Raw genomic sequence first — 15,619 nt, forward strand, 5'->3', positions numbered from 1 at the left:
TTATTCATGAGCCCGTCCCACCGCGGCGGGGGGGAGCCCGGCGGTGCCTCCTCAGCCGATATTAACCAAACCAACCGCTCCGTGCCCACCGCCCGCCGCCCTCCGCTTTCCCCCGAGGGCTTTAGCTGGGCCCGCTGCCCCCTCCGCTCCCCACCGCCTCAATCCCGGCGTTCTCTGCGACGCGCAACCCCACCTACGCCGCCCAGGCACTTGGTACGGTCAGGCCGCGCCCCCTCCGCCTCGCGCGGGGGGCGAGTCTATATAAGGAGGCGGCGGGCGGCAGCGCCGCTCAGTCGCGCCGCGGAGCGCGAAGCGTTCGGACGGAAACAGCGGGGGGTCCCGCTGGGGTCGGTGGGCACCCGGTGGCCCGTGGGGGCTGTTTCCCAGTGGGTTTCGCCCGTGGGGGCTTTTTCTGAGTCGCTGCCGGCGGCGTAAGGCCGCGGTTCGGCCGGTACCATGCACGGCGGGCCGCCCTCGGGCGACAGCGCCTGCCCGTTGCGCACCATCAAGCGAGTCCAGTTCGGCATCCTCAGCCCCGATGAGATGGTACCGGAGCGGGGGGAAGCGGTGAGGGACGGGGGGAGGGTGGGGGAACGGCGGTTGAGGAGAAACGGCGGGAAATGGCGCCGGGGCACCGAGACGGGGGGGACAGAGAAGCCCCGGAGGGGGTTGGAGGCCGCGGCGTGAAGCGCCACCCGGAGGATGGGGGAGGCCCCGTGTGGGAAGAGCGAAAAGGGGGAGTTTGAGGTGTTTTGGGGTGCCCAGGAGGCGCCTTGGGGGTCCCAGAGGGTACTTAGGTGTGCCCTGGAGGGGCATTGAGGATTTTAGGGTCCCCAGGAGGCATCTGGGGGTGCTCAAGGGGGGTCTTTGGGTGCACCTGGGGGGCCTTGGGGTGCTCAGGGGTGACTTGGAGGGACCCAGGAGGGGTCTCAGGGTCCCTGGGGTGCTCAGGGGTGACTTGGAGGGACCTGGGGCTGCCCTGAGGGGTTTTGGGGTGCCCAGGGGGGTCATGGGGGTCCCTGGGTGTCCCCTGGAGCTGCCTTGGGGTCCCCAAGGGGTGACTTGAGGTGTTGGGGGGGTCCCCAGGAGCACAGTGGGGGAGGGAGTCTTGGGGTGTCTCCACAAGTTTTGGGGTGTCCTGGGGGTGTTTAGGAGCTGAACTGGGGGGGTTCCCCCTGTGCCTCAGTTTCCCCTCACCCCCATTCCCCCCCCCAATCAGAAACGCATGTCGGTGACCGAGGGGGGCATCAAGTACCCCGAAACCACAGAGGGGGGCCGCCCCAATTGGGGGGGCTGATGGACCCTCGCCAGGGCGTCATCGAGAGGACGGGGGCGCTGCCAGACCTGCGCCGGTGAGGGGGGACCCCCAAATTTGGGGGGGAATGGGGGGACTTGGGGGGGGGGGGAATTACCCCTCTATTTTGGGGGGGATTCTGGTTCTGGGTGGGGGGGGGGGGGGCTACTATTTTGTTGGGGTGTTCTGCTCTGTTTTGGGCAGCTCTTTTTTGGGGGGGTTGCTGCTTTTGGGGGGGGGGGGGGTTGCTCTTTTATGGGTAGGTCTGTTTTTTGGGGGGGGTTGCTCTGTTTTGGGGGGCTCCTCCCTGTCACCTCGAAAATGGATGATACCCTCAACACCCCCATTCCCCCCCAAGGGGGGCCCAGGCCATTTTGGGGTCTTATTCCTTATTGGGGTGCACTTTCTTTTGGGGACCCCCATTGTATATTTGGGGGGGTTAAAAAGGGGCAATTCCCCATTTCCCCAATTCCTCCTTAATTTCTTAACCCCCTCACCATACACACACACACTTGGGGGGGGGGTCCTTCTCTTTTGGGCAGGTTCCTTCTGGTTTTGGGGGTTCTCATATTTTGGGGGGGACCCTCTTTTTTGAGGAGGGTCCTTTTGATGGGGGGGATCTAATTTCTGGGGGGAAACCCCATTTTTGGGGAGGAATCTCCTTCAGTCCCCCAATAGGATCCCTGATTCCCACTGGGACGCTCCCCCAAACTTTGGGGGGGGGTTCCCCAAATCCCACCCCCCCAAAATAACGGGGTGTCCCCTCCCCCCAGGAAACATGACGGAGTGTCCGGGTCACTTTGGTCACATCGAACTGGCCAAACCCGTTTTCCACGTCGGATTTTTGGGCAAAACCATGAAAATCCTGCGCTGCGTTTGTTTCTTCTGCTCCAAACTGCTGGTGGATTCGGTGAGAATCACCCCAAAAACGGGGAGGGGGCAGCGGGGCCCCCCCCAAACCGGCCACGTTGGGGGGACCCCAAAGGAACCTGGAAGTGGCTGCATTTGTGCACAACAACCCCAAAAATGTGCTTTTGGACCCCAAAACACCCCTTTGAGACTCCAAACCTCTTTGTGTCACAAACCACCATCTGTCCCCCCAAAAAAACACTTTGTACCCCCAAAACAGCCCTTTGTCACCCAAACTCACAATTTATGTCCCCAAAACAGTCCTTTGTCCCCCAAAACCACCATTTATGTCCCCTCAAAACAACGCTTTGTCCCCCCAAACTTGTTTATACCCCTGAATCTACCATTTGTGCCCCCAAACCCACCGTTTGTCCCTAAATCAGCCCTTTGTACCCCCAGAACCACCATTTATGTCCCCAAAACAGCCCTTTGTTCCCCCAAACCCACCATTTATGTCCCCAAAACAGCCCTTTGTGCCCCTAAACCCACAGTTTATGTCCCCAAAACAGCCCTTTGTCCCCCCAAACCATTTATATCCCCTGAAACCTGTTTGTCCCCCAAAACCACCATTTATGTCCCCCCAAACCCACCGTTTATGTCCCCAAAACAACCGTTTGTCCCCCAAACCCACCATTTATGCCCCAAAAACAGCCCTTTGTCCCCCGAAAACCACCATTTATGCCCCAAAACAGCCCTTTGTCCCCCAAACCCACCATTTATGTCCCCCAAACCCACCATTTATGTCCCCAAAACAGCCCTTTGTCCCCCCAAACCCACCATTTATGTCCCCAAAACAGCCCTTTGTCCCCCCAAACCCACCATTTATGCCCCCAGAACAGCCCTTTGTCCCCCCCAGCCCCCCGGTTTGCGCCCCCAAAGTGGCATTTTTTGCCGGAACGGTGTGTTTTTTGGGCAGAACAACCCCAAGATCAAGGACATCCTGGGCAAGTCCAAGGGGCAGCCCAAGAAGCGGCTGACGCACGTGTACGACCTGTGCAAGGGCAAGAACATCTGCGAGGGCGGCGAGGAGATGGACCACAAGTTCGGCGTGGAGCAGCCCGAGGGCGACGAGGACCTCACCAAGGAGAAGGTGGGACCCCCTGCACCCCAAAACCCTCCTTTGGGTCCCCAAAACCCTCCTTTGCGCCCCCAAAACCTTCCTTTGCTCCCCCAAAACCTTCCTTTGCATCCCATGTTTCTTGGTACAAAATAATCTCCGTGTGTACCTGCAGAGTTACTCCTCGTTAACACCTCTGTTAATGATTCTGGGACCCCCTTAATGCCCTTGGGACCCCATTAACACCTCGGTATCAACCCAGTAACCCCGTTAATGCCCCATCTCCCCCTTAACACCCCATGAACACCCCATGTTTTCTCTAACACTCCAATACCACCCCAGTGACCACATTAACACCCCATGTCCTTTCTAACACCCCATTATCACTTCAGTAACCCCATTAACACCCCTAATATCACCCCAGTGACCCCATTAACATCCCATGTTCTCTCTGACACCCCCCAATATCACCCCTGGGACCCCATTAACACCCCAATATCCCCCCAGTGACCCCATTAACAGCCCCATATCACCCCAGTGACTCCATTAACACCCCATGTCCTGTCTAACACCCCCAATATCCCCCCAGTGACCCCATTAACAGCCCCATATCACCCCAGTGACTCCATTAACACCCCATGTCCTCTCTAACACCCCCAATATCACCCCAGTGACCCCATTAACACCCCATGTCCTCTCTGACACCCCCAATATCCCCCCAGTGACCCCATTAACACCCCAATATCCCCCCAGTGACCCCATTAACACCCCAATATCCCCCCAGTGACCCCATTAACACCCCAATATCACCCCAGTGACCCCATTAACACCCCGCTATCCCCCCATTGGGCCACGGGGGCTGCGGGCGCTACCAGCCCTGGATCCAACTCCTGTTAATGCCCCTGGGACCCCATTAACACCCCAATATCACCCCATCTCACCCCTAACACCCCCAATATCACCCCTTGGACCCCATTAACACCCTAATATCCCCCCAGTGACCCCATTAACACCCCATGTCCTCTCTAACACCCCCAATATCACCCCAGTGACCCCATTAACGCCCCCCCATCCCCCCATAGGGCTACGGGCGCTACCAGCCCTGGATCCAACCCCTGTTAATGCCCCTGGGACCCCATCAATGCCTCATTTGTGCTCTGACACCCCCAATATCACCCCAGTGACCCCATTAACACCCCAATATCATCTCTGGGACCCCATTAACACCCCCCTATCCCCCCCTAGGGCCACGGGGGCTGCGGGCGCTACCAGCCGCGCATCCGGCGCTCGGGGCTGGAGCTGTACGCCGAGTGGAAGCACGTGAACGAGGACTCGCAGGAGAAGAAGATCCTGCTGAGCCCCGAGCGCGTCCACGAGATCTTCAAGCGCATCTCGGACGAGGAATGCTTCGTGCTGGGCATGGACCCCAAGTTCGCGCGCCCCGAGTGGATGGTGTGCACCGTGCTGCCCGTGCCGCCCCTCTCCGTGCGCCCCGCCGTCGTCATGCAGGGCTCGGCGCGCAACCAGGTGGGTCTGGGGGTGAATATTGGGGTCCTTGGGGGGTTTGGGGGTGAATATCGGGGTCTTTGGGGGGTTTGGGGGTGATTGTCAGGGTCCTTGGGGGGGTTTGGGGGTGAATATCGGGGTCCTTGGGGGGTTTGGGGGTGAATATAGGGGTCCTTGGGGGGTTTGGGGGCGACTGTTGGGGTTCCTGGGGGGTTTGGGGGTGACTTTTGGGGTGACTGTTGGGGTTTCTGGGGGATTTGGGGTGACTCTTGGGGTCCCTGGGGGACATTTGGGGTGACTCTTGGCGTTCCTGGGGGGGGTTTGGGGTGACTCTTGGGGTCTCTGGGGGGATTTGGGGTGACTGTTTGGGTTCCTGGGGGGATTTGGGGTGACTCTTGGGGTCTCTGGAGGGTTTTGGGGTGGCTCTTGGGTTTCCTGGGGGGATTTGGGGTGACTGTTGGGGTCTCTGGGGGGATTTGGGGTGACTGGGGAGGGTTTTGGGGTGACCGTTGGGTTTCCTGGGGGGATTTGGGGTGACTGTTGGGGTTCCTGGGGAGTTTGGGGGTGAATATCGGGGTCCTTGGGGGGTTTGGGGTGACTCTTGGGGTCTCTGGGGGGTTTTGGGGTGACTGTTGGGTTTCCTGGGGGGATTTGGGGTGACTGTTGGGGTCCCTGAGACACTATTGAGATGACTTTGGGGGTCCCTGGGGCAGTATTGGGGTCTCTGGGGGGGTTTAGGGGTGACTAAAGGGGTCCCTGGGTAGTATTGGGGTGATTAGGGGGTCTCCGGGGGATTTTGGGGTGACTATGGGGGTCCCTGAGACACTATTGGATTCCCTGGAGCACTATTGGGGTGACTTTGGGGGTCCCTGGGGGGGGGGTTGGGACCACTTTGGGGGTCCCTGACGCATTATTGGGATGACTTTGGGGGTCCCTGGGGCACTATTGGGTTCCCTGGGGGATTTTGGGGTGACTTTGGGGGGGGTCCTCGATACCAGTTGGGGTGTCCCCAGTTCTTGGGCTCTGTGATTCCCTTTGGTGGCTCCAGCTGCACTTGGGGGAGTTTCCCCCTCACCGCCTGCACCCCCCATTAATTTTGGGGTGTCCCCCTCTAATTTTGGGGTGTTCCCCTCTAATTTTGGGGTCCCCCAGGACGACCTGACGCACAAACTGGCCGACATCGTCAAGATCAACAACCAGCTGCGGCGCAACGAGCAGAACGGGGCGGCCGCGCACGTCATCGCCGAGGACGTCAAGCTGCTGCAGTTCCACGTGGCCACCATGGTGGACAACGAGCTGCCCGGGCTGCCCAGGGTCAGAGGGGGGTCCCCCAAAAATCCTCGCACCCCAAAACCCCTCCCTGCGCCCCCAAACCCTCCCTGTGCCCCCCAAATCCCCAGCAGCTCCCAGGGAGGGTTGGTGACTCCCAGACCCTCATCTGCCTGTTCTTGGGAGGGTTTTGGGTGGTCAGCCACCCCCCGAACCCCCATTTCTCACCCCCCCGGCTGTACAGATGTTGGGGGGGTCCCCCAAATCCCTCCCTGCACCCCCAAACCCTCCCTGTGCCCCCCAAATCCCCAGCAGGTCCCAGGGAGGATTGGTGACTCCCAGACCCTCATCTGCCTGTTCTTGGGAGGGTTTTAGGGTGTCAAGCCCCCCCCAAACCCCCATTTTCTGCCCCCCCAGGCCATGCAGAAGTCGAGGGGTCCCCCAAATACCTTGTGACCCCCAAACCTCTCCCTGCACCCCCAAACCTTTTCTGTCCCGTCCAGTTTCTCATCACAAGCCATTGATGCACCTGGGGACCCCCAAACCTCCCACTCCCCCCCTTCCCCTTTGCCACCAAACCCCGGGGGCACTTTTGGGGTGTCCAGCCCCCTCCGAACCCCCATTTTCTGCCCCCCCAGGCCATGCAGAAGTCAGGGGGTCCCCCAAATACCTTGTGACCCCCAAACCCTTCCTGTCCCCCCCAGTTTCCCATCACAAGCCATTGATGCACCAGGGGACCCCCAGACCTCCCACTCCCCCCCTTCCCCTTTGCCACCAAACCCCGGGGGCACTTTTGGGGTGTCCAGCCCCCCCTAAACCCCCATTTTGTGCCCCCCCAGGCCATGCAGAAGTCAGGGGGTCCCCCAAATACCTTGTGACCCCCAAACCCTTCCTGTCCCCTCCAGTTTCTCATCACAAGCCATTGATGCACCTGGGGACCCCCAAACCTCCCACTCCCCCCCTTCCCCTTTGCCACCAAACCCCGGGGGCACTTTTGGGGTGTCCAGCCCCCTCCGAACCCCCATTTTGTGCCCCCCCAGGCCATGCAGAAGTCAGGGGGTCCCCCAAATACCTTGTGACCCCCAAACCCTTCCTGTCCCCTCCAGTTCCTCATCACAAGCCATTGATGCACCAGGGGACCCCCAAACCTCCCACTCCCCCCCTTCCCCTTTGCCACCAAAGCCCGGGGGCACTTTTGGGGTGTCCAGCCCCCTCCGAACCTCCATTTTCTGCCCCCCCAGGCCATGCAGAAGTCAGGGGGTCCCCCAAATACCTTGTGACCCCCAAACCCTTCCTGTCCCCCCCAGTTTCCCATCACAAGCCATTGATGCACCTGGGGACCCCCAAACCTCCCACTCCCCCCCTTCCCCTTTGCCACCAAAGCCCGGGGGCACTTTTGGGGTGTCCAGCCCCCTCCGAACCCCCATTTTCTGCCCCCCCAGGCCATGCAGAAGTCAGGGGGTCCCCCAAATACCTTGTGACCCCCAAACCCTTCCTGTCCCCTCCAGTTTCTCATCACAAGCCATTGATGCACCTGGGGACCCCCAGACCTCCCACTCTCCCCCTTCCCCTTTGCCACCAAAGCCCGGGGGCACTTTTGGGGTGTCCAGCCCCCCCCAAACCCCCATTTTGTGCCCCCCCAGGCCATGCAGAAGTCAGGGGGTCCCCCAAATACCTTGTGACCCCCAAACCCTTCCTGTCCCCCCCAGTTTCCCATCACAAGCCATTGATGCACCAGGGGACCCCCAGACCTCCCACTCTCCCCCTTCCCCTTTGCCACCAAAGCCCGGGGGCACTTTTGGGGTGTCCAGCCCCCCCCAAACCCCCATTTTGTGCCCCCCCAGGCCATGCAGAAGTCAGGGGGTCCCCCAAATACCTTGTGACCCCCAAACCCTTCCTGTCCCCTCCAGTTTCTCATCACAAGCCATTGATGCACCTGGGGACCCCCAAACCTCCCACTCCCCCCCTTCCCCTTTGCCACCAAAGCCCAGGGGCACTTTTGGGGTGTCCAGCCCCCCCCAAACCCCCATTTTGTGCCCCCCTAGGCCATGCAGAAGTCAGGGGGTCCCCCAAATACCTTGTGACCCCCAAACCCTTCCTGTCCCCCCCAGTTTCCCATCACAAGCCATTGATGCACCAGGGGACCCCCAGACCTCCCACTCTCCCCCTTCCCCTTTGCCACCAAAGCCCGGGGGCATTTTTGGGGTGTCCAGCCCCCCCCGAACCCCCATTTTGTGCCCCCCCAGGCCATGCAGAAGTCGGGGCGGCCGCTCAAGTCGCTGAAGCAGCGGCTGAAGGGCAAGGAGGGCCGGGTGCGGGGCAACCTCATGGGCAAGCGCGTCGACTTCTCGGCCCGAACCGTCATCACCCCCCGACCCCAATTTGGCCATCGACCAGGTGGGCGTCCCCCGCTCCATCGCCGCCAACATGACCTTCGCCGAGATCGTCACCCCCTTCAACATCGACAGGTATTTGGGGTGAAAAACGCCCATTTTGGGGGTGCTGGGGGGTTCTTTGGGGTGTCTATGGGGGTATTAAGGGGTTATAAGGGGGCTTGGGGGTGTTATTTGGGGGGTTTTGGGGAGGGGGATCTGGACATGTGCCCCGCTCCATTGCCACCAATGTGACCTTGGACAAGATCGTCACCCCCTTCAACATCGACAGGTATTTGGGGTGAAAAATGGCGATTTTGGGGTTCCTGGGGGTTTCTTTGGGGTGTCTATGGGGGTTATTATGGGGGTTTATGGGGTACAGGAGCTGGTGCATCAGGGGAACACCCAGTGCCCTGGGGGGACTTGGGGGACATTCAGTGGGACATGGGGGACATTGAGGGACACTGAGGGGACTTGGGGGACACGTGGGTTCCCCCAGGGTCACAGTGACCCCCCCGGTGTCCCCAAATGTCCCCCAATGTCCCCAAACGTCCCCCCAAGGCTACAGTAGCTGGTGCAACACCCAGTGCCCTGGGGACACTTGGGGGACATTCAATGGGACATGGGGGACATTGAGGGACACTGAGGGGACTTGGGGGACATGTGGGGTCCCCCAGGGTCACAGTGACCCCCTGATGTCCCCAAATGTCCCCCAATGTCCCCAAACGTCCCCCCCCAGGCTACAGTAGCTGATGCAACACCCAGTGCCCTGGGGACACTTGGGGGACATTCAATGGGACATGGGGGACATTGAGGGACACTGAGGGGACTTGGGGGACATGTGGGGTCCCCCAGGGTCACAGTGACCCCTTGATGTCCCCAAATGTCCCCATGATGTCCCCAAATGTCCCCCGATGTCCCCAAACGTCCCCCCAAGGCTACAGTAGCTGGTGCAACACCCAGTACCCTGGGGACACTTGGGGGACATTCAATGGGACATGGGGGACATTGAGGGACACTGAGGGGACTTGGGGGACATGTGGGGTCCCCCAGGGTCACAGTGACCCCCTGATGTCCCCAAATGTCCCCCGATGTCCCCAAACGTCCCCCCAAGGCTACAGTAGCTGGTGCAACACCCAGTACCCTGGGGACACTTGGGGGACATTCAATGGGACATGGGGGACATTGAGGGGACTTGGGGGACTCGTGGGGTCCCCCAGGGTCACAGTGACCCCCCCGGTGTCCCCAACTGTCCCCCCGATGTCCCCAAAGGCTGCAGGAGCTGGTTCGCCGGGGGAACAGCCAATACCCGGGGGCCAAATACATCATCCGCGACAACGGCGACCGCATCGACCTGCGATTCCACCCCAAGCCCAGCGACCTGCACCTCCAGATCGGCTACAAGGTGGGGAGGACACCCCAAAAACCGTGGGGGACACCCCAAAAACCACGGGGGACACCCCACCCCCTCCCCCAGCTGGGAAACGCGCCCCCAAAGCGGCGTTTGGGGAGGAAAAATGGGGGTTTAGGGGCTGGGAGTTATGGGGAGATATTTGGGCTCAGTCCCTGGTTTTGGGGTCCCCAAAGGGCACAATAGTTTGGGGTGTCACCCCATAGTTTTTGGGGCATCACCCTGAGTTTTGGGGTCCCCAAAAGCTTCATTTTGAGGGTTCAACCCCTTATTTTGGTGCCACAAGGACCTGAGGTTTTGGGGCCAAATCCTGGGGTTTAGGGTCCCTGAAATCTGGGGTTTGGGGGTTCAACTCCTGATTTTGGGGTCCCCAAAGGGCACAATATTTTGGGGTGTCACCCTGAGATTTTGGGGCATCACCCTGAGTTTTGGGGTCCCCAAAAGCTTCATTTTGGGGCTCAACTCCTGATTTTGGTGCCACAAGGACCTGAGGATTTGGGGCCGAATTTGGGGTCCCTTTAGGGACCTCAAGTATTTGGGCTCAATCCCTGGTTTTGGGGTCCCCAAAGGGCACAATAGTTTGGGGTGTCACCCCATAGTTTTTGGGGCATCACCCTGAGTTTTGGGGTCCCCAAAAGCTTCATTTTGGGGGTTCAACCCCTTATTTTGGTGCCACAAGGACCTGAGGATTTGGGGTCAAATTTGGGGTCCCTAAAGGCCTCAAATATTTGGGCTCAGTCCCTGGTTTTGGGGTCCGCAAAGGGCACAATATTTTGGGGTGTCACCTTGAGTTTTTGGGGCATCACCTGTGAGTTTTGGGGTCCCCAAAAGCTTCATTTTGGGGGCTCTACCCCTGATTGTGGTGTCACAGGGACCTGAGGATTTAGGGCCAAATCCTTTGTTTCCGCGCCTCCCAAACGGTGCATTTTGGGGGGGACCCCCCTCGTTTTGCTTGTCCCCCATTATGGGGGTGCCCTCCCCGTTTTTGGGGTGCGGGGTGACCCCCAAACCGTGTTTCCCCCCCCCAGGTGGAGCGGCACATGTGTGACGGGGACATCGTCATCTTCAACCGGCAGCCTACGCTGCACAAGATGTCCATGATGGGCCATCGCGTGCGCATCCTGCCCTGGTCCACCTTCCGCCTCAACCTCAGGTACCCCGAAACTGCCCCCGGCACCCCGAAACTGCCCCCGGCACCCCAAAGTTGTCCCTGTCACCGTAAAGTGTCCCTGTCACTTTAAATGTCCCCCTGTAGGATCCCGGTGCCACCAGGTGGGCTGGTCCCTTTAAATCTGGCCAAATGGCCCCAAATCTGCCCCACGGCATCGGGAGGACCCCAAAACTGCCCTTGGCACCCCAAAACTGCCCCTGGCTCCCCAAAGTTGTCCCTGTCACCGTAAAGTGTCCCCGTCACTTTAAATGTCCCGCTGTAGGGTCCCGGTGCCACCAGGTGGGCTGGTCCCTTTAAATCTGGCCAAATGGCCCCAACTCTGCCCCCCAGCATTGGGGGGACCCCAAGATCATCCCCTGCACCCTAAAACTGACCCCGGCTCCCCAAAGTTGTCCCTGTCACCGTAAAGTGTCCCTGTCACTTTAAATGTTCCACTGTAGGATCCCGGTGCCACCAGGTGGGCTGGTCCCTTTAAATCTGGCCAAATGGCCCCAAATCTGCCCCCCAGCATTGGGGGGGACCCCAAAGTTGTCCCACATACCCCAAAACTGCCCCCAGCTCCCCAGAGTTGTCCCTGTCACCATAAAGTGTCCCTGTCACTTTAAATGTCCCGCTGTAGGATCCCGGTGCCAGCAGGTGGGCTGTCCCTTTAAATCTGGCCAAATGGCCCCAAATCTGCCTCATGGCATTGGGGGGACCCCAAAACTGCCCTTGGCACCCCAGAGTTGTCCCTGTCACCCCAAAGTTGTCCCTGTCACTATAAAGTGTCCCTGTCACTTTAAATGTCTCGCTGTAGGATCCCGGTGCCACCAGGTGGGCTGTCCCTTTAAATCTGGCCAAATGACCCCAAATTGCCCCCTATCACCCCAAACTTGCCCCCCATCACCCCCAAACGCTCCCCACAGCGTCACCACCCCCTACAACGCCGACTTCGACGGGGACGAGATGAACCTGCACCTGCCGCAGTCGCTGGAGACGCGCGCCGAGATCCAGGAGCTGGCGATGGTGCCGCGCATGATCGTCACCCCCCAGTCCAACCGGCCCGTCATGGGCATCGTGCAGGACACGCTCACCGCCGTGCGCAAGTTCACCAAGCGCGACGTCTTCCTCGAGCGGGTGCGCTCCCTGTTTTGGGGCGGAAACGCGCGATTTCAGGGCGGAAACGCGCGATTTCAGGGCGGAAACGCGCGATTTCACGGCCGAAACGCGCGATTTCACGGCAGAAACGCGCAATAACGGGCTTGTTCTGGGCTCTCTTTGCAGCTTAGGAGGGGTTTTTGGGGGGTTTCCAGAGGCGTTTTCCCCATCGCCACCCCCTTGTGTTGGTGTTTTGGGGTGTCCCCGTTTTGGGGTGCACTGGGGGGTCGATTTTGGGGTCTCAGGAGGGGTTTTGGGGCCGTTTCTGGACCGTTTTGGGACCGTTTCTGGACCGTTTTGGGGCGTTTTGGGGCGTTTCCCACCCTGTTTCCCCCCATGTGCAGCTGTTTTGGGGTCCCCCCATTTCAGGGTGACTGAGGGGGTGCCCCCATTTTGGGGGGCACTAAGGGGGTCCATTTTGGGGTCTCAGGAGAGGTTTGGGGGCTGTTTCTGGACCATTTTAGGGGCATTTCTGGACCGTTTTGGGCCATTTCTGGACCGTTTTGGGGCCATTCTGGACCGTTTTGGGCCATTTTGGGGGCGTTTTGGGCCGTTTTGGGGGTGTTTCCCGGCCCGTTTTCCCCCTGTGCGCAGGTGTTTTGGGGTCCCCCCATTCCGAGGCGCCCTGGGGGGTGTCTCCCCGTTTCGGGGTCACTGAGGGGTCAGTTTTGGGGTCTTTTTCTGGACCATTTTAGGGCCATTTCTAGACCATTTTGGGCCATTTCTGGACCGTTTTAGGCCATTTCTGGACCGTTTTTGGGGCGTTTCCTGGCCCGTTTCCCCCCACGCGCAGCTGTTTTGGGGTCCCCCCATTTCAGGGTGCAATAAGGGGGTGTCCCCCCGTTTCGGGGTGACTGAGGGGGTGTCCCCGTTGCAGGGGGAGGTGATGAACCTGCTGATGTTCCTGTCCACGTGGGACGGGAAGGTGCCCCAACCCGCCATCCTGAAGCCGCGGCCGCTCTGGACCGGGAAGCAAATCTTCTCGCTCATCATCCCCGGGCACATCAACTGCATCCGCACCCACAGCACCCACCCCGACGACGAGGACAGCGGCCCCTACAAGCACATCTCCCCCGGCGACACCAAGGTGGGGGGCTGGGGGAATTTTGGGGGTCCTGGGGGGGGTTTGGGGGGTCCTGAGGGAGTTTGGGGGGGTCTTGGGGGGGTTTGGACACCCCAGTGATGAGGACAATGGTCCCTATGAGCACATCTACCCCAGGGACACCAAGGTGGGGTTTGGGGGTTCCTGGGGGGGTTTGGGGGGTGTCCTGGGTGATTCTTGGGGTGTCCTGAGTGATTCTTGGGGTGTCAGTGGAGATTATTGGGGTGTCCCAGGTGATTATTGGGGTGTCCATGGAGATTATTGGGGTGTCCCATGCGATTATTGGGGCATCCCAGGTGATTCTTGGGATGTCCATGGAGATTATTGGGGTGTCCCAGGCGATTATTGGGGTGTCCATGGAGATTATTGGGGCATCCCAGGTGATTCTTGGGGTGTCCCAATGCAATTATTGGGGTGCCCCTGAATATTATTGGGGTGTCCCATGTGATTATTGGAGTGCCCCTAAATATTATTGGGGTGTCCCATGCGATTCTTGGGGTGCCCCTAAATATTATTGGGGTGTCCTGGGTGATTCTTGGGGTGTCCATGGCCATTCCTGGGTTGTTCTGGGTGACTCCTGGGTCATCCTGGGCAATTCCTGGGTCATCCCATGCGATTCCTGGGTCATCCCACGCGATATTTGGGGTGCTGCCCCCCATTTTTGGGGTGCTGACCCCCCGTTTTCGGGGCGCAGGTGGTGGTGGAGAACGGGGAGCTGATCATGGGCATCCTGTGCAAGAAGTCGCTGGGCACGTCGGCCGGGTCGCTGGTGCACATCTCGTACCTGGAGATGGGACACGACACCACGCGCCTGTTCTACAGCAACATCCAGACCGTCATCAACAACTGGCTGCTCATTGAGGGTGCGCCCCCAAAACGGGGTCATCGGGGGGGGGGACACCCCAAAAATGGGGCTCGGGGGGGCTGGGGAACCCCCTGAGATCAACTATGGAACCCCCTGAGATCGTCCATGGAACCTTCTGAGATCCCCAATATGGTGGGACTGGGGTGCCCATGATGGTCTTGGGGGCACAAGGGCTTGAACCCCCTTTTTTGGGGACCCCAGTGACCATAAATGGGGTTCAGAGGGGTTGGGGAACCCCCTGGGGTCATCTATGGAACCCCCTGAGATCATCTGTGGAACCCTTTGAGATCCCCAATGTGGTGGGACTGGGGTGTCCATGATGGTCTTGGGGACACAAGGGCTTGAACCCCCTTTTTTGGGGACCCCAGTGACCATAAATGGGGTTCAGGGGGTCTATGGAACCCCCCCTGAGATCATCTATGGAACCCCCTGAGATCCCCAATATGGTGGGACTGGGGTGACCATGATGGTCTCGGGGACACTTCTTGGGGACACAAGGGTTGAACCCCCTTTTTTGGGGACCCCAGTGGTAAAGGACTCCATGTGGGGACCAAAAATGGGGTTCAGGGGGTGTATGGAACCCCCCGGGGTCGTCTATGGAACCCCCTGAGATCATCTATGGAACCCTCTGAGATCCCCAATGTGGTGGGACTGGGGTGTCCATGATGGTCTTGGGGACACTTCTTGGGGATAACAGGGACAGAAGTGTCTTGGGGGGTCTTGAACCCCCTTTTCTGGGGACCCCAGTGACCAAAAATGGGGTTCAGGGGGGTTGGGGAACCCCCCGGGGTCATCTATGGAACCCCCTGAGATCATCTATGGAACCCTCTGAGATCCCCAGTGTGGTGGGACTGGGGTGTCCATGATGGTCTTGGGGTCCCTTCTTGGGGACACAAGGGTTGAACCTCCTTTTTTGGGGACCCCAGTGACCATAAATGGGGTTCAGGGGGGTCTGGGGAACCCCCCGGGGTCATCTTGGGGAACCCCCTGAGATCATCTATGGAACCCTCTGAGATCCCCAGTGTGGTGGGACTGGGGTGTCCATGATGGTCTTGGGATCACTTCTTGGGGACACAAGGGTTGAACCCCCTTTTTTGAGGACCCCAGTGACCATAAATGGGGTTCAGGGGGGTTGGGGAACCCCCCGGGGTCATCTATGGAACCCCCTGAGATCATCTATGGAACCCTCTGAGGTCCCCAGTGTGGTGGGACTGGGGTGTCCATGATGGTCTTGGGGTCCCTTCTTGGGGACACAAGGGTTGAACCCCCTTTTTTGAGGACCCCAGTGACCATAAATGGGGTTCAGGGGGGTCTGGGGAACCCCCCGGGGTCATCTTGGGGGGCTGGTGGCCAGAAATGGGGTTCCTGGTATCTATGGAACCCCCTGAGATCCCCAACGTGGTGGTGCCCATGGAGCTCTTGGGGACACAAGGGCTTGAACCCCCCATTTTTGGGGACCCCAGATGTCTTGTTGGGGGGGCAAATGGCTGCTGGGGGTCCCCCCGATGTGGGGGTGACCCCGATGT

General features: G+C 59.7%; 1 protein-coding gene across 1 annotated transcript in view; it reads left to right on the forward strand.

The window, feature by feature from the left end:
* The first annotated feature begins 305 nt into the window (after nucleotides 1–305).
* The window catches only part of LOC308052507 (DNA-directed RNA polymerase II subunit RPB1-like), a 41,665-nt gene continuing 26,351 nt past the window's right edge, over nucleotides 306–15,619 (forward strand). The window contains 15 exon segments of the mRNA XM_080364588.1: nucleotides 306–546; nucleotides 1,220–1,280; nucleotides 1,283–1,329; nucleotides 1,331–1,352; nucleotides 2,068–2,204; nucleotides 3,120–3,293; nucleotides 4,506–4,787; nucleotides 5,919–6,080; nucleotides 8,282–8,404; nucleotides 8,406–8,503; nucleotides 9,680–9,812; nucleotides 10,847–10,971; nucleotides 11,895–12,105; nucleotides 13,004–13,213; nucleotides 13,923–14,091. Coding sequence (XP_080220714.1) covers nucleotides 457–546; nucleotides 1,220–1,280; nucleotides 1,283–1,329; nucleotides 1,331–1,352; nucleotides 2,068–2,204; nucleotides 3,120–3,293; nucleotides 4,506–4,787; nucleotides 5,919–6,080; nucleotides 8,282–8,404; nucleotides 8,406–8,503; nucleotides 9,680–9,812; nucleotides 10,847–10,971; nucleotides 11,895–12,105; nucleotides 13,004–13,213; nucleotides 13,923–14,091 — 2,044 coding nt within the window. The 5' untranslated portion in view covers nucleotides 306–456.

The sequence above is a fragment of the Nesoenas mayeri genome (genome assembly GCF_963082525.1).
Source record: "Nesoenas mayeri genome assembly, contig: SCAFFOLD_120, whole genome shotgun sequence".
Classification (NCBI taxonomy): Eukaryota; Metazoa; Chordata; class Aves; order Columbiformes; family Columbidae; genus Nesoenas; species Nesoenas mayeri.